We start from the raw sequence: 23,199 nt of genomic DNA, 5'->3' as shown, positions 1-23,199 counted from the left end.
GCAGTGCTTTGTACAAGGTGTGTATGAGTTCCTTTTTCTTTCCACCTGGGGAAGAAACAAAATCCCACCACTGACTTTGTAGAACCTCAAAGAATGTCCCCATCTCCAACTTTAGGACAGCAATAACAAGGCAATTCTTCTAATGAATTACTTTCCTGGTACCAAATTTTATCATTATGATTATTGATAGCTCAGGGTAAGAACCTGGTAAGGTAATAATCTTTATCTGCACCCACTTACCAACCATCAGGTGATAATAATATGTTATCCTGTGGCATTCTGTTGGCGTGGCTAAGCCCTAGGAAGTGTCTTTAAAAATTTGCATTTAAGAATTAATTGTATTTGGGTACATTGTGAATATTTTCACCTCCCCAGTTAATATGGCCACTCACCTTCCCTAGCCTGAAGTGGCATAAAAGGTTATTGCAGGTTGTTGCAGACACGGGTATTTCATCATCGCTTGCTCGCAATGATTTAAAAAATATCATCGTTTTTAGGATAATACTTTACAGCAAGAGGGTGAAAGCAGCTTGTTGGAATCTCAGATTATCTTTTTTATTATCTTGAGCAAATATTGTGCTGCTATTTCTGTTGTTCTGAATCAGTCCTGACACAGGCAGGGACATGGTGTATATCCTTTCGGAACGATGGTGAGATTGCGCTGTTACTTGGAGACTTAGCCCCAAGGAAAAACTTGCTTTTTGCAATTGTTTGAGCTCCAACTACATGACTCTTTTCAATATGTGGGCTACAAAACCTCCTACGAAATTGGGATCAGACCAGCACAGATTGACAACCTAAATTAAGCTTAATTCTCTCATGCAATTTAGGCCTCTTTTTCAACATTGTACCTGATAGAGCAGTTCTCCGAGACCAGTTCAGATATTAAGATTAAGTAATTACTGCTTAGCCTGGCTGTGGGTGATGAACTGAAAGCTCTGTTTGCACTGCAGCGTTCTTACGTTGCTAAAAACATGCAGCACCTTTACCTCGGTTTCTGGTACTTGGTTTCTGAAGGAGTTGTCTTCATTAATTTATTTTAATCTGTTGATTTGGGTGGATTGCTCACAATTATGTGTGTTAGTCCTTAATTTGGAAGTCTCCCGTATCATACTCCATCAGATCTGAAACTCTTCAGTGTTTTTTATGTTTTCCTAAGGGTTGAATCATTCACAAGTATTTCTTGTTTTCTTTTTCCTGTCATTTCTCCAGTTTAATATCCTGTCCATCTGCATCTGTTAAGAGTCTAAAATGCTGCCTTGATGTTGCATCCTAATTTCATGAGTTGTCAGGCCACATTTATCAAAGGATTGTTCTAAAGGCTTGTTCTCTGCTTACACCTCTTTGCTTGGCATGGGAACTTCTCAATGTGATCTAAATGTGCCTATAGCTTATTGATTGAATTTTCAGATAACTGCTTCTTTTCTTCCAGTAAAGCACCGGAAAATTAAACGCTCCTCCTTTCAGGAATTCCTCATACATAAACTCTACTTCTTAAAAAAGCAAGCCAACCACTTGTGAAAGATTATTTAGATATAACTCGTGTGCAGGTTATAAAAGGGGGAATTTCGTCCCTGGTTTTGGAAAGTCTGACTGCATTTTAGATTGTCCAATTCCTGCTGAATTTGTGTATGATTTAGTACGCCTATCTTTGAGGATAGATCTTATATTTAGACCCTGTTATAGCATTGCCCTTGATCTGCTTCTCCTTTTTTACAGTTGCAGTAACCCCATAGATCTTTGAAAGCAGGGAATTTAAAAGATGTAGGTGATGTTAACTGATGGCTATAATCCTTCTTTAATAAGAAGGATTCATTTGTTGAAACTGTTCTACAACTTTAGGATATAAGTTTATAACAAAGTACAAGCTTCGTACTTTGTTATAAATGGTAGAAGTTTCCAGAATCAAGCAGCTCTTATCCAGAAAAAAGGTCAAAAGTGGGAAAAAAAACCAAAAACAAACCAACAACTAAAATAACACAACAAAAAACTCTGGAGATTCTCAAGAAAAATATGTGGAAAAGTCATACACATATCAAATTATAACTTTATGTACTTAAAAGAATGAGAAATGTACAGTGTTAGCTGTCACCAAAATTCCTTTATCCCCTGATATCCGTCAGCAGCGGTGCTGGCATAAATACCTATCCTGACTCCTGTGTTTATGCAGGCTGAGGTATTTAAGTACTGGAACAGTGTCCCTATGGTTTGGGAAACTGTGTATTGCCTCAAATCATTGTTCTCCTAGACATGCTTGTAAATGAAAGTTAAATTAATCTTGTATAATGACAAATAGCTCTTGTGCTGTATGCTCACTTAAGTGATTTTTTGCCTCTTGCTATTGCTGTATAAGAGGAAGAAGTCAAAATATTGTAAATCATTGGTGCTAATAGTATAAACACTAGGAAAACACATAAATTTCTTTGGGATTAGAAAGATAAAGGAAGAGAATAAATTTCTAATAAGCCTGGAAAACATAATTTTTTTTTGTAATACAGTTGGCACGGTGTATAGACCAATGATTAATTGGTCATAATTATACTCAATGCTGTAGATATTAGAATTTGCTTGACTCAGTGCAGAACACTTAGTGATTGTCAGAAAGAACTTGGAGAGGATGGAAAATATTTAAGTTTTCCTGTCTATTTTAAGACAAGATATTTCACACAAGCTTATGTGTGGTTTATTTTATTTTTTCCCACAAAATCTCTTGGCTGTGCTTTTGCATTCTGGAGACTGATGATACGTCCTATCAATTTTGTCACAGTGCCAGAAAGGGCTTCCAATGACATTTTTTGAGTGGTCATTGGGATCAAGTTTGTGTGGTTTTTTGTGGGTTTTTTTGGTTTTATGTTGTTTCTGGTGTGGTTTTTTGTTTGTTTGTTTGTTTGGTTTGTTTTGTTTTTTTAACTATAGACATCATCTAAGACTGGAATAAAATTCTCTCTGTAACAGGAGAGTAGCACAGTGCTCAGGGAAGAAGGAACAGTAGAAATAAACAGTTCCTATATGTTCATCATGGAGCAGTTTTGGAGTTTTGAGTGTGTGAAGGTTGCAGCTCAGCTTCTTCCCGCCCATCCCAAAACCCAGCCAAACTCTGAGATGTTTCTGTTCCAGCTCAGCTTCAATTAATTCTGACCCTCCAGTCCACATCTGAAATCACAGAAATGGGAAAATGTGTCCTGGGAGGCTGGTTCTCCACTTGTGTCTGCTTTAATGATACAGCACATTTGGAGTGCTGTAACTGACTACAAACCCACTGTGCTCATCTCCAGCATCCCAAGGACTTTCTGTTTATAAGAACTGGTTTTATGCTGTTCAAGTGATGCAGTTTAAAGAAGGAAGAGTACCCATGTAGGAGCCCACTGATTGTAAAAATGAGTAGAGCAATAAAAAGTATTTATTTGGGTTTATTTACTCATTGGGGGATTTGCAGTAATAATTCACCATCTAATATTTGCTTATTTCAAGGTTTCAGGAGGTTATGAGCAGATGACTTTGCTTGACTGACCGCTTTGTGTTGGTTTTTGTTCTGTTTACGTTATGTGTCTGGTTATATTTTCAATTTGCAGGGTCTATGAAGTGTTTGATGTATTTGTGTAAACAGTTTGATTTCTTGACAAGATGTTCTGAATTAGATGGCATTGCTGTACAACAATACACTAACAACGTTCTGAGATCATTTAAAGTCCTTTGTTTAGTAACACAATGAATGTCATTAGACTGTTATAGTAAGAATGTGAACATTAAAAACAGCTTGTAAAATTGAAGAGTTTTTGAAATCTAGAACTGTGGGGGATATCAAATTGGAGCATCTGCTTCTGTCTTTAATTTTTGAGTGAAATGTTTTCCTGTTGATTCTTGACAAATGTGTTTCCCATCAAATCAGGCATTCAAGTTTCAGTTTTGACAATCACACCTCAAAAAACAATTTTCAGTGCAAATTTTGAGATGGATGTTGAAAGCATGAAATTAAAAGTTGCCATTCTTTTTGTTTGCCTTTCAGTTGTGGTACTTAGGAGTCACGAGTTGCATCTTGCAGCCGCATTGAATTGGAAACATTTCATTTCCACTAAAATAAAAGCGAGTATTTTCATGGAATTGCATGTCATCAGAATAAAAATAGAAACTCCTATAGAGCATCAGATCTGCTAATATAAACTGTGTATATTTTTCCTCCGCTTGCCTCTGTTCCCTGCAACTATTTGTATTGGCATTTAGTCTGTACTTGTCTTTGCTGCTGAAGCAGCCAAAGTTGTATTGAGCTGTTCAATATAAACATCGTCCACAGAGCTGTACCATGGGAAAGCACATGAAGCATAAATACAGGTGCAGCTCTACCAGGTGTTGTGCAGCTCAGGAATGCAGGGGAGCCTGCATGGGAACTGTCACTTCTATCACATCCAGGACTTAAGGAAAATAGGAGGTAGTGATGGGTCTGTGCTTGTCATTCTCTGACTCCCCATTTTCCTCTTTGCCTGTGCCACTTGTGCTTCCAAAGCTATTCTGATTGTGTGGCAAAACTGTTGGCTCATGGCTATTGAAATATTTCCAGCTGTGCTGTCTACAGGAAGAGTGCTCCAAAGCTCAGAGGGATAGAAATCTTCCATTACAAGGACTTATGCACTATTTATATCTATTTGTTTTTTCTTTGAAGTGCTACAAATGTTTGGTGTGTTTGTAAAATTTTAAAGATAATTTTAACTGTTCCATTGTCTAGTTTTGAATGTGGCTCATTATTTCCTTTTTTCCCAGTTGTTTCAAGATTGGCAACTGAAACAAACAGTGCCATTCAGAATAATTGCAAACATTCTCTCTGCTTGAAAAACAGGTCTATACTTTGCATCTGTATCTCTATATAAAGATTTGTAGTCAATAGAAAACGATGCCAGTTAACATGGAGCATTTGATAATTTGAATTTTCTTGATGTTTCAACTACTTGTTTGTTGTTATTAGTGCTGAACCATGAATAATTTACTGGCTTTCACTTTATAATCTGCAGCGTCTGCTAACTTTGAAGTTCAGTAGTCAATTTAAAGTTTGCCGGAGCTGACTAATGATTCACCAGAGATTTTTGTGAGATATTTTGTCATCCATTTAAAGCTTGGAAAGGTTTGCTGTTGCAGCCATCTGGCAATTCTTGGTTCTCTGGAGGAAAGAGAAGCCTTTTGATACAATAGATCAAAGCATTCTGCTCTTTAAGTGACTGATACCTATGAGTAACTTAGAAGTTTTTCAAAATTATTTCACAATGCCTGTCTCATTTGCCAAACTTTTGCATTCTAGCTTACAATGCAATATTGGCCATGAATTACGTTTTAATTGTATTTGAGTCATTATTTAGAAACTTCTGTTTGCAGTTGATTTAGAGATCCAAGTGCTTTATAAACCAAGAGGTTTTAAATTTACGAAATATTCTGTTACGATGAATAAAATGAATGCTAAGTCTTGTTTTTCTTAGTGCAAATGGAATGGGTGAGGGTACTCTCAGTAACTGTACTTGTTCTATACCATAAGCCTGAGATAAAGATGTACTCCTTAGACTGTAGGTGATGTAAAACCAGAGTCTAAACCATATATCCCACTATTTCTAGAACTAACTCTGTTAGCAGCTGGAATTCTGAGGCTGGGCTTTGCAGATGTTTGGCACTGAAGAGCAGATATGGAGAGAGTGAGTGAGGACAGGAAGTGAGCACTGCAACATCCCTTGAAAGGAGCCCAATCTCACTCTGGATGTTCTGTGCACATGTGAGGTTTGTCTGGGATCAGGACGTTGTTCCTATTCCATCAGACATTCCGGATGTGCAATTGCCATGAGTGCACAGGTCCAGTCCTCTCACAGAGTGGGTTCGTTGCATCACAAATGCACCACAAGCAGCCAAGTCAGAATGATGAAATTAGGTTTTTTTCTTGCACTTTGTTTAGTTAACGTTGTCTGAGTGAGATTTGGTGCTGGGTTACAGCAGAAAAAAGGGAACCCATTAGCTTGTAATGCCCCATATCTCTGTGCAGGTCAGCAGGCAGGAGTGAATGAGTGCCCAGTGGAAGTAGGGTGCGTTCAAGCCGTTCACTCTTCCTTGTGTTTGTTCATTATAATGATTGATGGAGCAATGAAAGAAAATAACTTTTGTATGTCACACGGTCCTCAATCAAATCCTCTCAAGGAATTTCAGAAATAACTGATGTGTCTTGGGATGTGGCCTATATCATCCTAACAGCTGTTTAGTAATATGTGAGCCTTCAAAAACCATTCAAAGTATAGTATTGGCTAAATGACAGATGTGGTAACTACCAAATATCCACTGACAAGTCCTTCAAACTTGCTGTTCTTTACATTAAGTGGAGAGAGGAAAAGACTTACAAGATGCTGATTTTTTAAAGTACTTAATAAATTTAAAACACCAACTAAATAATTAATGTGGTACCAAATTTTCAGAAAAGAATAGTCTGAGTTTGGTGAAGGAATAGCTAATTTTTCACACACACTGAAATTTCCTTGAACTCAGATTTAAAAGTGGCATTTAGATAGCAGAAGAAAATTCCACATACTTGAGCTTGTCATAAACATTTCAGCGAGCTATCCAGGATAAGTTTGGTGCTCTTGTTCCTTGTTAAGTCCCCAAACAATGATAAATTTGTAATTCCTTACTTGATACACTTCCACAATTTAGTGTTCTGCCTGCTGTGACTCTGAATCAGATGCATGTGCTTACCTGATTGTTTATCTCCCTGTCTGTTTAACATGTGCTTCCTAGCAGCTACAGTTCAACATGTTTTTTCTTTTTCTTTTTTTTTTTTTTTTTTTCCCCCTAGTGTGGGAACTTTGCTGTCTTGGTGGATGTTCATACTTTGCCTCAAGGTTCCAGTAAAGACACCAGCTGGTTTTCAGATCATGAGAAAGAGGTACAACAAATATCAATTCTACTTCAAAAGCATATGGCTGCAGGGAAGAAGTTGGATTGCCTTGAACTATTCAGGATTTTTCAGTGTTAAGAGAATATTATTAGTTATACCTAACCATCAGTGGTTGCTGTGGGACTCCTAAGCCAACCATATGTGCTTTTTGGGTTACTAATAACCACTTAAAATTTGCTTTTTTAATTTTTAAACTCTGTGTGTGTGTTTGGATTCTTCTGACTTAACTTTTAATTTAAAAAATATGTTTCTCATGAGTGCTCGTAAATGATCCTGAGTGATATAAACCAGATTGTGACAGGTATAATTTTGTTGGTGAAATATCTTCCTATTATTGTTTTTCCTTGTTCTGAGAAGTGTAAATGATGTTGCATTTAGAGGGTGCAAGAAAACATAAATATGCATGATAAACTGTAGTAGAACTGCTGCATCTTATGAAGAGAAACTTCCATTATTTTTAAGTGTGTCATGTGTATACCCTGAGGAAATAGTGGAAAATCAGTGAGCAGCAAAATTCTGCCTGTAACTTTCATCAGATTGTAGAGAAATCACACAGGATCTTGTGCTGAGCTCCTGGCAGGAGCTTTCCCCTCTGTGTGGGAACTTGAGAAGTTCCTATTGAAAATGAAGGCAGGACGTTTTTGGGATTCCTGTGGACTTTCCCGCAAGTCTCTGTTACGGTAATTTTCAGCAGATAGCTTCCCTAATAATGCCATCATTAACTTGTCACTGCACAGCGTCCCTAGACATTCAGAGTCATACATTTAAATGAAATTAAAAGAAACAATACATTAATATCGTGTGGGAGCAAAAGCAGAGTATTTAGCAGCATGTGGTTCATCTGATTTGTGCTTTATTAAGCAGAGAAATAAGAAAATAGGGAAAATATTTTAGATTTCTTTTTCATGACTAAATGAATGCTCGTTACCTTTTCTGTCTATAACCAGTTTTACTCTCCTGGTTATCTGAGTTTTAAATGTTTTCAAAATGTATTTTGTAAGACTGCCAAAACAAAAGAGATGAATTTCAGGAAATTAGGTCATGATTGGTTTAATAAAGAGACATGACAGGACAGCATTCAGTGCATTTCTGTAACTGCACGTTTTGAGAGAAGAACAAAGGTTGCATATTTTCAGCAGTGGAGAAGTGTGACTCCTACAGCTTTGCAATTCACTTCCGGAAAGTCCTATGAAGAATCTTTGAGGGGACAAAAGGTCCTAAAGAATGATTATTCCAACATATTTTTTGAGAGCTTTTACACGTTCATCGCAAGTTTTCCACATTTTTGTTGTTTCCAAACTCTGGAAAACACTCGTGGTGGTGCAGCCCTCTGTGCCTGTCTGTGGGAAATGTGGAAGCCTCTGTAACAAACGCAGGTTCTGCTGATCCCCTGCTTACCCTGGGTGAAAGTCATTGGCTTGAGCTCAAGGATCCTGCTGGTGCTGTCCCAGTGGCCTTTTGGCCGCTGGCTCCTCGTTGGAGCGCATGGAGGGTAGGATGGAACTGCACGAGTGCCCGAAGCATGAGATTGGTGTAAGGAAGTAAATACAGCTGGGTGTTGGAATGACAACTGTGGCACAGTGCTGTGACCTATTGGATGTAGAGTATTCTTGGGATTGCTCTGAGATGCTGCAGTTTTTTCCTTCTTTCTGTCCTTCCAGCTTCCCTGCCCTTTCTCTCATACCCCTTTTCCCCTGAAATGGCAAAGTCAAAGTTTTATCCTTGCCCTCTGAGGTCTGTATGGTTCTTTGTGGGGAGCTGTTTAAATAATATTTCCATAAGCCTAACAAGTAAAATATGTTCCATGTAAATGAAGGAAGTGCATGGTAATGTTTATTGCTGGAGAAGGAACCAAAGGCACACCATGATTCTGCTGCTTTCGAGGCCTTTTCATTCTAACCTGAACACAGGCCCACAAAGGAATGTGTAATGGGAGCACTTTAATGAGTTAAACAGAAGAATAAGCAAATACAGTCATTTATAATCACGCTCTACAAGCAGAAGGGAAAATGTATTTCTTGCTGTAAAGAGAAAATACTGGTTGTGATTAACTAATGTGTGCTTTCATTTAGAGCAATGCATTAAAAATTTGTTGTTCTGAGTACTTTCTACATTAATCACAAAGAAATTTCAAGGCAGGATAGTTTCGTTACTACTTATATAATTTTATCTATTACCCTAACATATTATAGAGGTAAAATTATATTTTTATGTGCCACAAAGTATCATTGCTGTGAGCACGTAGTTATAAACAATGAGAATACTGAGGGAAAAAGTGTCAAATATATGTGTGTGTATTAAGCTGAAAACTAATTCTGGTATTCAAGAGATGAATTTTTGGTTTTTACTCCAAGTATTATTTTTTCTGGGTGATTCTGGCAGAAAGTTTTGTTCTTCCTGAGTTGTGTGTGGTTTTATTGTGCTCTGTTGAAGAAAGTATGAAAGATACAAACAGTTATGTTTAGGAGCAGAAAAATCAAAATTAATTAGAGCAATTAAGTTGCTGTGACCTAATTTGCTCAGTCTTCCCCCCACCCCCAAATTAAACTGAATTGAAGCAAAATGTCTGTTGTAGTTTATAAGGATTCTTGCAGAGAAATAGTGTTGACAATTTCTGAGAGGATTTTTACTAAAATTTTGCTTAAGTACCTACCTAACATTGTGATACATTTTTAACATCTATTTTTTCCAACTTTGCATGCATATGAAACTAATTTCTAATTTAAAAAGTTAGTATTGTAATATAATGTATTTCATCTGTCAAGTGAGAATTTCACAATGTACTTCTCTTGTTCTGTAGAAAAATGGTTTGATTCCCCTCCTTGTTCCCATTCATTTCTTAATTCGTGTGCCTCTCCTCTCAATGTTTTTTTCCTTTTAATGGGAGAGGGGGTAATTTTGTATTGATTTCTGCTGTGTGCCTGTGGGCATTTCTGTAAATTTAGATCAAACCAGGCCAGTGGTTTCTCTTTCAGGAGGTCTGCAAGCTGCTAGAAGAAGTTGTTGCTTCAAGGGTCAAACACTACTTGGAGACACGTAAACAACGTGGTCAGGGGAAACCAATGGAACATGGATCATCTCGGCCTTTGTTTCTTACCGGTAAAAGAAATTATTTAACTTAGTGTGAAATAAAGTGTAGTGGAAAATACTCTTTTTCCACACACACCCCCCCCACCCCAGCCCCATGAGAAATTTGCCGTCAGGAAGGCCTGAAATAGTTGATGTTTTGGTCTGGAATTATTTCAGCTATGTAAGTGAAAAAATTAAGTGGATTTGCATTTTCTGCGTTGCTTAAAAGTGAATGTAATCCTGGTACTATTAATATGAAAGCCTATCATTAGAACTAAAAAAAAAAAATTTATGTAACCCTTGGTCCTGCAAAATTGGTTGAAATCTTGCTGGTTAGTTAAGTCTCCTTTTCACTCACACATTTAGTTTAGAATTTTTAATACAGAAATCATATCTTTACCTCTTCTTTTACTTTTGGCAATCTCTTCAGTCTTAAAAAGTTGGTGTGATGTGATAAATGATATTTGTCATTTTATCAGAGCTACTGCAGGCCTGGGAGCAGCACCCATGGCCTTGGGAGTGCAGAAGAGAACAAGATTAAGAGCCTTCACCCATTTGGAACTCAGTTTTTGTGTGTGTGAAGGTGTTGAGGCCAGTGGGTGCCATTTCAGTACATCCACATTTTAAATTAAAATCATGATCACTGTAACCTGGGCCTTACTCTTAGATCAGCTTTGGGGCTAAATGGCTGCCAGTTCTTGTTAAATGCCATTTCATTGTTAGCATGATGGTGGGGTTTACAGCTGATAGGCTTATCTGTTGGTCTTATATCATACCTGCAATTTATCTCTAAATAGTTCTTAGGCAAAAAATTACTGGTTTTTGTTATTAGCCTGAAGCAGGTTATAAACTTGTCACAGAGAAGAAGGGCTGCAGTAGTAAAGCTCTGTGCTGGCCATGCTTTGGCACATTGCTTTAAATGACTTGAGAGATCTCTTCTGGAGTATGACTTCTGCAATGCATGTGATTACATACTTACATTATATCATCACTATACTCATAAGTTTTAGAATTCAGCATATATTATATGAACAATTGGAACTGGGAACAAGTTCTTTGCCTCTGAAAATGCTTTCCATTATTGAAAAGATGTATTCCCATAGACAGCTGGTTGATGGTTGCAGCTTTATTTGTATTTTCAATGAGAAAACACAGGTTTTATACTGTATGGTTGGCTTATTGCTGCAAAAATTTAGGCTTATATGGGAGCCAGGACCTTCTGTCATGACATGGGGTTTTTCCCACCCCTCAAGAACACAGTAGCACATCAGCAAGAGGTGCTTCAGACCACTAAAGGATTTCCAAACCCTTTCCTTCCTTGCAAGCTGTAACTACATTTTATCCTTTCAAAATATTATTATTGTTTGAACTTTCAGACCCCTGTACTTTTCTGATTGTGATTGAACATTACAGATGGTGGGATCAGAATTTCTACGATTTGTTGAGGTTTTTATGTGTCTTCTTTTATCAAGTGATGTTTTATATAATTTATTTTTTAAGGTTTCCTGCCTCAATAAAAGGTAGGTTTTGAAAAAATGATGATTACATATGGTAAAGCTGCCAGACACAAGAGTTGTTTTTATATATGTGAGTAGATGCAATTTGAGGGTGTTTGCAAGAATAGAGTCTCCTACTTTCTTTCATTTCATGAACTTTTCAGTAAAAATACTGATGTGCTGTCCCAGGGTTGGGAACTGATCTTCTGCTTGACTCTTCCCCTTGTTTCTTGAAAATTAAAAACTTAGGGATATGCATTTGAGGAGGTCATCAGTAATATCAGTGACAGTTTTAGATTAAAGGATATTTGCTTTGGATGGGGAAGAATAACTGTTCCATCAGTTTTCTGCAGTTAATCTCACCGTCATTAATTAACAATAAAGAACTAAAGGGAGAAAACAGGCTGTGATAATGAACATTCATGTTAAGCTTCATTTCCAAAGCCAACTCCTTCTTTTTCTCTCAGCCCGCTTTGCTCAAGGCTGTAATTTGTAAGAAAGGAGTGCTTTGTTCAAGTCCAAGAATCAAGTTTCTTCAAGTTCCATTCAAGTCTGTTCTTACCTGAGAAGGAAATAACAGAATTAGGTGGGTGTTCACTGGGGCGACCGGGCCCTGCCTCTGAGGACTGACCCTTTGAGGTGAGCCACAGGGCCAGGAGGCTTTACCAGTTACCTCTAGTGTTCTGCCCTCCTCTCTGGGATCACAGGTTCCCTTTGTAGGCTGCAGGGAGATGGATTTGTGTTTTTCACATAAACGAAGTGCCACATTCCTGGCCAGTGCTCGGCTGGCGGTGTTTTGTACCGCACAAAGGAATGCACGAGCCTGGTACTGGGAAAAGGCTTCAGCTGCAGCTCTTGTTGCATTCGGAGGTTATGAAGAGTTTCAGAGCTCTTCAAGCTCTCTGTGGTTTCTTTTGTTCCAAGTTGTTCAGGTTTGTGTGGAGTTTCACTGCTGTAAACCCCCTGCTCTTGTAAGGAGTTGTGTATCTATAGAGGGATCCTTCACATGATTATTAACTGCTTACTTACTGTTTCCAGTGTGCCAGGTCAGCATTCCACCCCTGGTTGTAGTTGCATCTTTTCAAGTCAATTTTAACTGGTTTGCTGTACACACTGCAGCATATATTCAAAATTTCTTGAACAGAGAATTATTAGACGAGTATTAATAAGATTTTAGACTGCCTTTAATGTCAAGGTGTGTTGTATTAGGTTTCATTTCAGAACTAAAAGCCAAGCTACCTTAAGACTTGTTAAGACTTCTACTTCCTTGATACTATAGCTATTTTGAAGAGAAAATTTTCACCTATCACAGTTCTTTTTAGTGTTAACGTTATATTATGTTTAATATTAATATTATTTGACACTACCTTTCATTTTTGTGGCACTTAATGTAAATATAAATATTCATGCAAGTTACTTGTTAATTTACGTTTCTTCTTCATTTGAGTTACACCCACACTATAGTGTGTGGTGGGTCGCATACCAGCTCATTAGGAAATCTGTGGGTGTTAAACACAGGAGAAGAAAGAAAGAAAGAATGGAAAAATGAGAGAAAGTAGCCAAGACAAGCAAGTTCTTCCTATTCTTCCTTCTGTCTGAACAATTTCCACACCCTTCCCAAATGGCCAGTATGAACAATTTGCCAAAGTAAGCTTTAATTTAGTCTTTGGACATAGGCTTTGGTGTAAACTCTGTTTCTTGTGTTTAATTAATGTTCAAATGTGTTTGACTTTGGTTTATTTTATTTTTTTAAAGAAAAATTTAAAATGGGGTGGATTTTCAAAGGTTGAATTTTGTCCACATCCAATCTGCATGGCCAAAATAATGCAAGAAGGGCATCGGCCAGGTATGGCTTGTGATTGCATGATTGGAAGTTTCATGTTCCACAGAAAGTGTCTGGTTTTGATCAAGAGCAGTGAGAATTAAGAGGATACTACAGAGGTCTGAGTAGACTTATTAAATACAGGAGGAATGGCAAAGGGAGAACTGAAAACAGTAAGGAAGAAGGTAAGGTTTACATGGGCGCAGAGGAAACAATAAGGAGAAGTGAAAAAAAAATATATGGCTGATAGAAATGTCAATGTTAGAAATGGAGGGAAGGAAGAAAGTATATTGTAAACTGACCTTCTTCCCCCTCTTGAGGGAGGAAAAAAGTTAACTGTGTTTTTCCTACAAGTAATTTTCAGATCTACTCTCATTCCTTCCCCAGCATCCTTGCTGTTTTTCTTGGCTTGAAGGTGGGACATTTTTGCTCTGATTTCAGATCTTTTTATTGTACAGTCTCTTCTACAGTGAAAATAATTAGAGAGCATGCTGTCACATGGCACAGTGAGCTCCCAGCTTGATTTTATCTGCTTTCCCTGGAATTCTGTGTATTTTTTTAATATATTTTTAACTTTCTTCTCTCATGAAATGGGGCTTACTGTGATCATGTTTCCTGCGTCCATCTTTTCACCCAGTTGCTTTTTGCAAATGTGACTGTACTTTATCAACGGGTAGAAGTCTCAGACTTGAAATCCTCTGACATTCACTTCTGACAAGCTTACTAAAATGAGAAACTGGAAGAGGTAGAAGAGCTGTTATGAGTAGTTCAGCCTTACAAAGATCTGGAGTCAAAGTTCATGTTTCATTTAGTTTAAAGAAAAACGTGTAATACGCAATTTCATAAGAAAATACATTTCTCTTGCTTATGAAACGATTTTTTTGGCTCCTGCAAGCACACAAAAAATATACAGTAAATCATGATGATAAATATTCCAAACTCTTCTGGCCCTGCATTTTAATTTGAACATTATGATGTTTTTAAGGGAAACACCCTTTTCAGACTGCCCCAGTTTGCTTTAGGAGTATTCACTATTGCTGTAGGACATGAATTGTGTGAAATGCTTGTAGGGTATGTCCCACATTATAATCCTGTAACAGCAAAACTGATTTATTCCCACCCTCCAAGCTGTTAACTCATGCTGCTCGGCTGTGAAACTTTGATTTGAACCAGAACCTTTTCACTTGCCTTGCTTAAACAGCAACTCTACAACACTTTGATGGGTGCAACTAGAGGGAGAATAAGCTTCCAATAGGGGTCTGAGGAGGAGCTTTCCAATGAACTTTGATATTTGGAGTTGCATATTGTAATATCTGTCTCTCAAAAGAATTAAATTGCAGCTTCTCTACAATGGACTCATTTATGATTTGTGGCCAAGTCCTGCAGATCTGTGTGAACTTTAAACTCACATTCATCTGTCTGTGACAACAGAGCTCCCTGAAGTATGCAGTAACTTATGCAATGACTTATGAAAAATGTTTTGATTAGTATCTTGTACTTAATATTTCCTGCTTTTGCTTCAGATTACTCCCCCCCCCATTTTTTACAGCCAGATAATGGGGAATAAGGGCACCTTTTTTTCACCAAAACATTTTTCTTCTAGAAGATCAAGAGTTGTAGAAGAACTCTTTTTTTTTTTGTCGTTTTTTCCTTTTCTCAAGGTAATGGGTATTTGACAAGAACAAAAGAAATGTCCGTACTTATACACTCTTTGGGTGTTTTCTTTTTTCCTGATTTTTTTCTTTTCCTACCTTACCTTAGATTGTAATACAATAGAATTGGGAAAGATACCAAGAAGGCAACAGAGATAATCTAAGAAGAGGAAATGCAATACAGGGAACAGTTAAGTGTGCCTGGACTCTTCAGCCTGGAAAGTATATAAATTATGGGGAATACAACGGAGATCTATGAAATCATTTCTTGTCTCATTCTCTTCCAGTTTGAGAACAAGGGCGTATCAAATGAAGGGGTTGGAAATGCTGTGGTAGTTAAGAGAACTGTGGAACTCTTTGCCAAAGGATAAGAGATACGATAAAGGCTTGTGCTGCATCCACAGCAGCATGGGAGAGTATTCCAGGGAGGGGACAGAAGCTCCTGTGGTGCACTAAAGGCCTGAGTTGGGAGGGCTTGGAGCCAGGCAGAATATCAGGAGTAACTGTGCACTTGGCTCTTACATTTAGTGTCACCTTGTAGGCATTTTACAGCCAAAGCGTTTGGCTTCAGGGACCTCTGGTCCTACCATTGTGCTCCTCTGAAAGTGAGACCTCACTCACTCAGTCAGGGTCGGAGGATGTCAGACTGTGAGGAAGTTGTGTCCTGTCTGGGCTGAAGCATCTGCCTTTGGGAGGATCTTCTGCTGTGACACTGATACTAGCAGAGGCCTCAGCAATGGCTACCCCTGTCTTCCATGGGATGTTTGCAGCTGCAGCACCAGCTGGGTTGAATGTGTTCTTTACTTCTTCCCTGGCAGCAGCTCCCCATGAAATTATTTATGGTCTTGGGTAAGAAATGAAATGTTGTACTTATTTCAAAGGTGTCCTTAATAAAGTGTTTTATATAGATGGTATTGGATGGAAAAAAACAACAGGACAGTTGTTTAATTTAGTGTATTTTTGTGAAAAGGAAGAATTTGGTGTTGGTTTTGAAAACAGTCTTGACCTCTAGCCTTAAAATACTCTCTGCCTTTGTATTGCTTTCTCTTGCTTTCATCTTATTTCCTTTTTTTTTTTTTTGCTTGTCTCTTCTTCTCATATGATTTTTTTTTCATTTTATGAAAAGAAAAAATAGTATGAGAATGACTCCTAGTTATATGTGTGTGTGCAAAAAAAAAAGTGCATGCACAAACAGCTGCTCTTTTACATACCTGTGTGAGCTATAAAGGTCTTCCTTTATCACCCAAGTATTTCTGCAGAGTGATTTTGCCATTAGTACTTCAGTTGATGCAATGACACATATACTTATGCAAATTTAAAGTTTATCTTTGGAGTTTTCTTTCTATAGTTAGGCAAAAAATCAGCATCCATTAATCATGTGTCTTTACAAAGTGGAGTAGTATGTCTCAGTTTCTCAAAGTTGGCTGGAAGTTAATAGGTAATTTATCTCTATCAGTTAAAAATGAAATTTAGGGTACTAGTTTGATGCAGGTGTTTCAAGTTAGGCAAGATGAACCCCACCTTTAATTTCTGATTTGATACTCACCTGAGAATATCAAAGTGACTCTCATCTAGGCCAGGGAACATACCTTTGGAAAGAGCCCTTGGCATGCTTATTCCAAGTGGGAATTCAGCATTTTTGGAGGGCACATGAAGCGCATTTGAAAATCTGTCCCTAAGCACTATTTCTTACTTGACTGACTTACTCTTATTTGCAACATCTTTTCCTCTTGGATTTGTTCTTCTTGTGTGCTCTCTGTAGGTTTTAGAGCTTCTCCAGTCCCTTGGAATCAGGAATACAGAGGGTGGATTCTCAGTGTCTGGCTCATGGGGCACTAGGCACAGTTAGAAGAGGTGGCAGATAGGTTTGGGGTTTTCTTGAGTGATCACTGTTTTGGTTGAAATGCTTTGATTCTAAAAATTAACTAGGTTTAATAGCCTTTGCCTTTAGTTCAACTGTACATTAAATGAGATTAAAAAAAAATTTATTCTTACTTTGAAATTAACTATTAAGTTCCTTTTTAAAAAAGTGCTCTTTATTAAATGGTTCTAAAGAGAACAATATTGTTTTGGTTAAAATGTAATCAAGAAAGAATAGGGATTTGAAATAAAACCTAAAAGAAATGTGATTTCCCTAGAAATGTTCAGAGGAATTTATTTAATTGCAACCAGAAGTTTGACCTGGAAGTGTAACGCTTTGACCTTTTAGCTGTCTGGCTTCCTAAATGTGTTGTTTTGCTCTCTTTAAACTGTGAGAAAATCTCTTTCATACATCTTTAACCCTTGCCTTCCCTAAAAGTCTCAGTAGAAGTCTGCAAGCAATCACCAGCAAAAGAAAAATCATCATGCTATTTTAAGGAAAAAAAAAAAAAAAAAATCGTTGCAGCTATGTATTGAGCATTGAAGTGCTTTTTATTTTCATTTTAACTGGAAATAATTGAGGGTATAATTTCACTGTTAAGTATGAATAGGAATTTCTTTTAAACTTTCCATGCTACCGTATTACACAGTAATATTCTCCTTTGTTCTTAAGTTTCATTATCATATGACCAAGGTAGAAATTACAGCTTTTAAAATTGCGAACATTTTTGTGGGTATATTCATATTTGGAAAATTCTTATAAGTCTTTATGGGAATCTATCCAGATAGAGATGGAAGGCCAATTCCTGAAAAAAATTCTGCCTCTTTTCTCTATGTTAGTAGTTCAGTGAGAGCAATTCTGGGTGTTTGATTCACCACTGAGTACCAGGTATGTTGTGGTTATTACACACAAAGTATTTCTGTGGACTACAAAGGCACAGTGGCAGACCACAAACAAAATGAACCCAATGAAGCTTTGCAGGGCCTGTGCCTTAATTTAGTTAAAAAAAAAAAAAAAAAAAAAAAAAAGATAATGAAATAAAAATTTAGTAGTGTAGCAAATAATAGAGACTTCTACTTGAAAATGGGAGGAAAAAAGTTCAGTGTAATCTTGACTGTGTTGTGGACTTAGAACTTGATGAGAACATCAACTTCAGGCTGATCAGAGATGTTCTAATACACGGCAAATTCCACATTCAGGGAGAAACATTCCTTATTCACTATTACAAATCCATGCTTAAATGCCAAAACTTGCTTTAGAGAGAATAGAAGATGACGGTTTTGTGTTTGTTTACTCAGTATCTTTCTTTTATTCCTTTAATTAAGATATTTAATTCAGTGGGGGTTTTTTATGTGCAGATATGTGGATCATAGAATATGGGCAATGCCATGGCAAAAGACAGGATTGTGGAGTTTGCATAAAAGACCTTAAATTTGCAATTCAGTTTTGAGGAAGAGGATGTTCTGTGTACTTTTTTTTTTTTTTTTTGCACTTGGCATCTGTTAAGCTGATGTCAGAAACGGAGGCTGCCTGAGCTGTGCCATTCATGTGGTCCCTTATAACATCATTTTCTTGAGTGAGCTAATATGAGTGGTTTTGTACAAACCATTTTGCAGTCTCCAGCTCTTTGCACCAGAACCAGAACTGAGCTGGTGGCAGTGGGCAGATGATCACAATCATGGTTGTTCTTGGTCTCTTTTGGTGGTATCCTCTTTGCATCAGAGCCTGTGAGAGCCCAAAGGACACAGAGACTTATGTGGAAATGGAGCCTTTCAGCAGCTGACTTAATTAGGGTCTGTTTGCCAGCATTTAAAAAGAGAAAATACAGAAGGCTCTATTGTGGTACTTTCCACCTATTTGCTATGCCCCAGAATTTCCTTCTGTTCTGAGTTGTTGCAAATCTAACAAGAGTCTGTTGTGTGAGAAGACAAAAACCTGTGAACCTCTGGCATAACTTGCTTTATTCAGACAGCAGCATAAAACTGCAGGTTCGAGTCCACACATGCCTCTTAGAACTCAGGTTCTTTTGAAGTGTCCTCTAGATGTTAGGGTAGACAAGAAATTCTGACCATCGACATGTAACTCTGAGCTCCACTGGGATATCCTAACAGGAATCCTCAAAAAAAAAAAAAAAAAAAAAAAAAAAAAAAAAAAAAAAAAAAAGGTAAATAAAAGAATTATTTTTTGCCATGTCTCAAGATCACCTTTGAAGAAGCTATGTTTTCATGTATTTAAGTCCTGCTGAATATACCTGCTCCTGGTTGCTCTTCCCGTCTCATTCTCTCCCATGATGTCTCCAGTGGCCATGTTGGGCTTTTTCACCAAGGCCAGAGGTGTTGTAGCCCTGTGATACAATATATTCCTGACATTTTTAGTGACCCTTGCCTAGGGACCTTGTTATTGGTAGAAGATGAAAGTCCTGGCAGCTGAGAGAGCTTTAGGGTTAAAACCCTTTCCTCTTGGGGGTAAAAGTTTTGCAGAAGTTATTTCCTATTGCCAGGGGAAAAAAAAAAAAAAAAAAAAATAGAGCCAGGAGACCTGTGAAAGGTTTGATTGACTTTATTTAAAAGTCTTTCAGCATCATAATATTGGCACCAGTGATTTTGCTGTTCTAATGAACAGTAAGGGGAATCAGTCATATCTGATTAATTCTAAGAGGCTCATTTCCATATTTTGGTTGAGTTTTAGTGCTTGAAGAAGCTTTGTTTTGTAGAGATTCCTCACACTTAAAATACAAAATCCTCCATTTCAAGTACTTCATGGCATCAGAAAAGTTCCTGCAGCTCATGGATTTCTTCAAGGAAAAACCACAAGAGACAGGCTGAAAGGACATATTTTGTGAAAGAGGCATGTGCTGTATTATGCATTCCCTAGCGTGCTGTGAGTCAAACTTGGGTCCATCACAGTGTCTGTGTCTCATTTGAACCAGAATCTGCCTTCCTTTTATCACTGTGGGCAGTTCAGTGATGTGAGTCCATTTGGGAAGAGCTGTGTCTGGCCAGTTTGTGGGATGTTCTCTTCCTGATGTGCAAAAGTGGCTGTGGACAGTTTAACTGAACTCTATTGCAGTCCAGACACTTCCAAGATACTTTGGCTTCTCCTGGGCTGCTGATTTGTCAGACAGTGTTTACCACAGGGTTTGTTTTCCAGTTCTCTCTGCCTCTTAGCTGGTAGCAACAGATGCCTTTCTCAGCCTTTCTTTTGGTTTTTGTGCTCATTCCAGTGGTTAAAGAGGTCCGGGCACATGGCTTTCTCTGGAATACAGTTTAGATGTTCAAAACAGGGAGCATTCCTAAATAGCTTTCAGTTTGTGCCCATCACCTGCAATTAATAATGTGGTTACTGAGTCTGAGATCAACAAAAGGGTGAAATAAAATCTTGTGTCCTGTCAGAAAACAGTTGTCTGTGGTAAAGGTGCACTGACCATCAAATCTCTTCTCTACATTTATCTCCCTGAATGCCTTGGCAGGTGCTGCTGACTGTTACTGCTCATACATTATGAATGGGTATGGATTTTCCAGGAATGGATCAGCCTTCCTCTCCATCCTTAGGTATTAGTGAGGGCAAGATGGCCTTTTTACTTCAGAGCTGCTGTGTTCCCAGGACCTCCATCAGAGGCATTAATCATCTTGCAGCCAGATGGTCTCAGATGTGCTTTTCTTCATTCTTTCCTCCAGAACAGCACTGACAGCCAGCTTAAGAAATGCCTTATCATGGATCCAGTTTGGCCAGGATATTTCTAAATTTGGAGTGAATTCCACACCTCTCCTGCTAGATGAGAGCCCTACAACTGTACTTAGGATTTTACAACATGGCTCAGGCCAGTTTTGCAGTTTGTGGCTCATATTCTGGATGGTTTAGACAGTGGGCTGTCTAGGTAGGATTCTTCTATCCAGGCTCTGGATAGGATTCTTCTAGGCCTATCCCTTCCTCTCTCAGTCACACTCCTTGAAAGGTTAATGTCTGTCTTCCCGTCAGGACCCTGTTCCCAGATAATAACTAAATTTTGTCCCCAGGTCCTTGGTGGGAAGGATTTGTCACCTATTTGTGTTGGCAACTGGCCTGTGTTCAGAAGATCTAGCACGTAGAAGAGCAGCAGTAATGCTAAAAACCAGTGAAAGAATAAGGTGAAAAAAAAAAATCAGCAATCTGGTTTTGTCTGTACTTGGTTTTAGCTACTGTAAGGCACCCTGGAAAGAGACAGAGGCAAATTCCATCCCTGAATTTATTTGCAGGTACAAAAGTTGGCAAGGTCAGACCCTGCAGCAATACTCACTCAATACTACACCCAAGTATTTTTTTGTCCATTCTTTAAGTATATTTTATATATCACTTTAATGGTCTTTCTTTTTAAAAAGCTTATGGGTTTGATGTTATGTTGATCAGTATACATTTTCCTGTGTACTTGCCTATAATAATTATCTTCCTTGACTTGAAGGCAGACTGTATGGAAAGAATGGATGCCATCCTGACATGTTTCAGTTATTTTGAAGCCCATTCTTTGCTGTATAAAACTTTGAACTGGGTGAAGATGCTTCTTGTTTAAAAAATACCAAGTGGATTCCAGAAAAGACTTTGGAAATCTCAGCAGCGTTTTGTATGTGATGTTTTGCATCTGCTGTCCCTATCTTAGACTTGGCTTTGAACTTAAATGCTAGTGTTTTATTTGAATCTCTTCTAAATTGGAAATGGCAGCCTATTCTGTAGGACATGGTATGGAGTTGGACATTTTTGGGAAGGAAAACTCCACAATTAACAGTAGGTTTAGAATGAAATGTTCCCTTTTTTGTTTTGTTTACAAATGATCAGGACTTTTGATTCTGTGGTGAATAATTTTAAGTGAAAAGTATGAGTGCTAAAAAGCAGTGTAATAATATGTCTGTAGAGCACTTTGAAGATGAAAAGCTCTATATACTGTAAACATTATTACTGGTATAGCCTATTCTGTGTGGAAAAATTAAACGTGAGCTTAGTGTAGATTTCTTTTAATGTACAATTTAGTGTTTCAGAAAGTCTAATGCACCCGTGTATTTACTTTCACATTGTAACGTTAGAAATTTATCCTCTTACCTTTTTAATAAGTGTGTTGCAATAGTAGAGTCAGTCCTAATCCACAACAACCTTTCAGAAATGTGAAGTGTCTAGGCTAGGAGGGAAAATAGGTACGATACAAAAATACCACGTGATGAGAAATAGGTGCCTGTCAGAGATGGAAATGCTTTGGGGGCAGTTGGCCTTAGGCTTGTGCTGTGGCTTTGGACAAGACTGGAGTGAAGTAGGGAGCCAGGCAGGTGCCAGATCATGCTGGGGAGTGAACACCTGCCAGGCTGCTCCAGATAACTCAGCAGCTCAGAGGTATTTTCCCAGGCTCCCAGCTGAATGGTCCATAATAGCCGTGGGAGAGGGCTTCCCACTGCTGCACACTGCACCACAGCCGCCTCTTGGCAGCCTTCTGGAAGCTCAAGTCAGCCTGGCTGTGTCTCCTTTGGAAAACAAGTGTTGCTGGGTAGTCTTACAGGAGAGCTGGTGTCTGATACTTCCTCTCCGTGTCGTGGGACTCTGAAATACAACAAACAGGGCAAATTACAGTTCCCTTAAAAGGCAGCACTCACTGGTGCACATTTCAGCTGAAATGGAATTGTGGCTTTTCTAGAACCATTTTTATGCAGTCTCCTTTTGGGTTTCAGGGTCTATTTATTTCCTTGGGTTGATTTGCTTGTTTGGTTTTGTTTTTCTTGTTTGTTTTTGTACCCTGCATCTGATGATTTAGAGTGCCCAGTTTTGGAACAAGAAAAACAAAACTTGACATCACTAAATGAAAATTTAGTTCTGCCTGTGTGCTGGTAGGGAGCTTTGTCTGCGTTGGATGGTAAAGAGGAAATTGAAGATGGGCTCTACTATCTCAAACTGGGTTTGCTGAGCCCAGAATGTGTGAACTTTCTACATTACTGGAAGAAAAATTGTCTGTAGCTTGAGGTTCAAACTTCTTTGTTGTGCTCAAAAGAAGGTAGTGATGGAGCATTTGGTACATATCAGTTGGTCTGTTCTTCCATGAGATCACGAACAGATTCAAACTCATGCTGAGTAACTCTGTAGAAAGTTTAGAAAGCTGCAAGTCACATGGGGTTCTTGGATAAGAAGGTTTTCTTGTGGGTCTTATTTTTAAGCCTCTTTTTTCATGAAGTAGAATATTTAATTGGATAATATATTTCCCCAGAAGGAAGCTGAAAGAGGATATCACCATTTTTATAATTGTGCAGTTACTTTGATAGCTCTAAAACTGGGGGAGTTTTTCAGACTCCAGTTGACTCCACAGTAGATCATATGTCATGTATGAGAGGGTTTCAACATTTAATGAGTGTAGGTGTGTGATACTTTCAAAA

General features: G+C 38.1%; 1 protein-coding gene across 9 annotated transcripts in view; it reads left to right on the top strand.

Moving 5' to 3' along the window:
* SLX4IP (SLX4 interacting protein) overlaps positions 1-23,199 on the top strand; it is a 77,045-nt gene that overhangs the window by 27,913 nt on the left and 25,933 nt on the right. For 6 of the 9 annotated variants that reach the window (XR_009207635.1, XR_009207634.1, XM_058419755.1 and 3 more), the window contains 2 exons: positions 6,815-6,904; positions 9,892-10,015. Coding sequence is in view for 7 of the 9 variants with exons in the window: in XM_058419755.1 (XP_058275738.1) it covers positions 6,815-6,904; positions 9,892-10,015 (214 nt within the window). In the remaining 2 variants the exon portion in view is untranslated. The remainder of the gene's footprint in view (positions 1-6,814; positions 6,905-9,891; positions 10,016-23,199) is intronic. The other 3 variants (XM_040057822.1, XM_058419758.1, XM_058419760.1) reach the window with 1 other exon arrangement.

The sequence above is a fragment of the Hirundo rustica genome, chromosome 3 (assembly GCF_015227805.2).
Source record: "Hirundo rustica isolate bHirRus1 chromosome 3, bHirRus1.pri.v3, whole genome shotgun sequence".
Taxonomy (NCBI): domain Eukaryota; kingdom Metazoa; phylum Chordata; class Aves; order Passeriformes; family Hirundinidae; genus Hirundo; species Hirundo rustica.
This window is presented reverse-complemented; position numbering and strand designations above follow the sequence as displayed.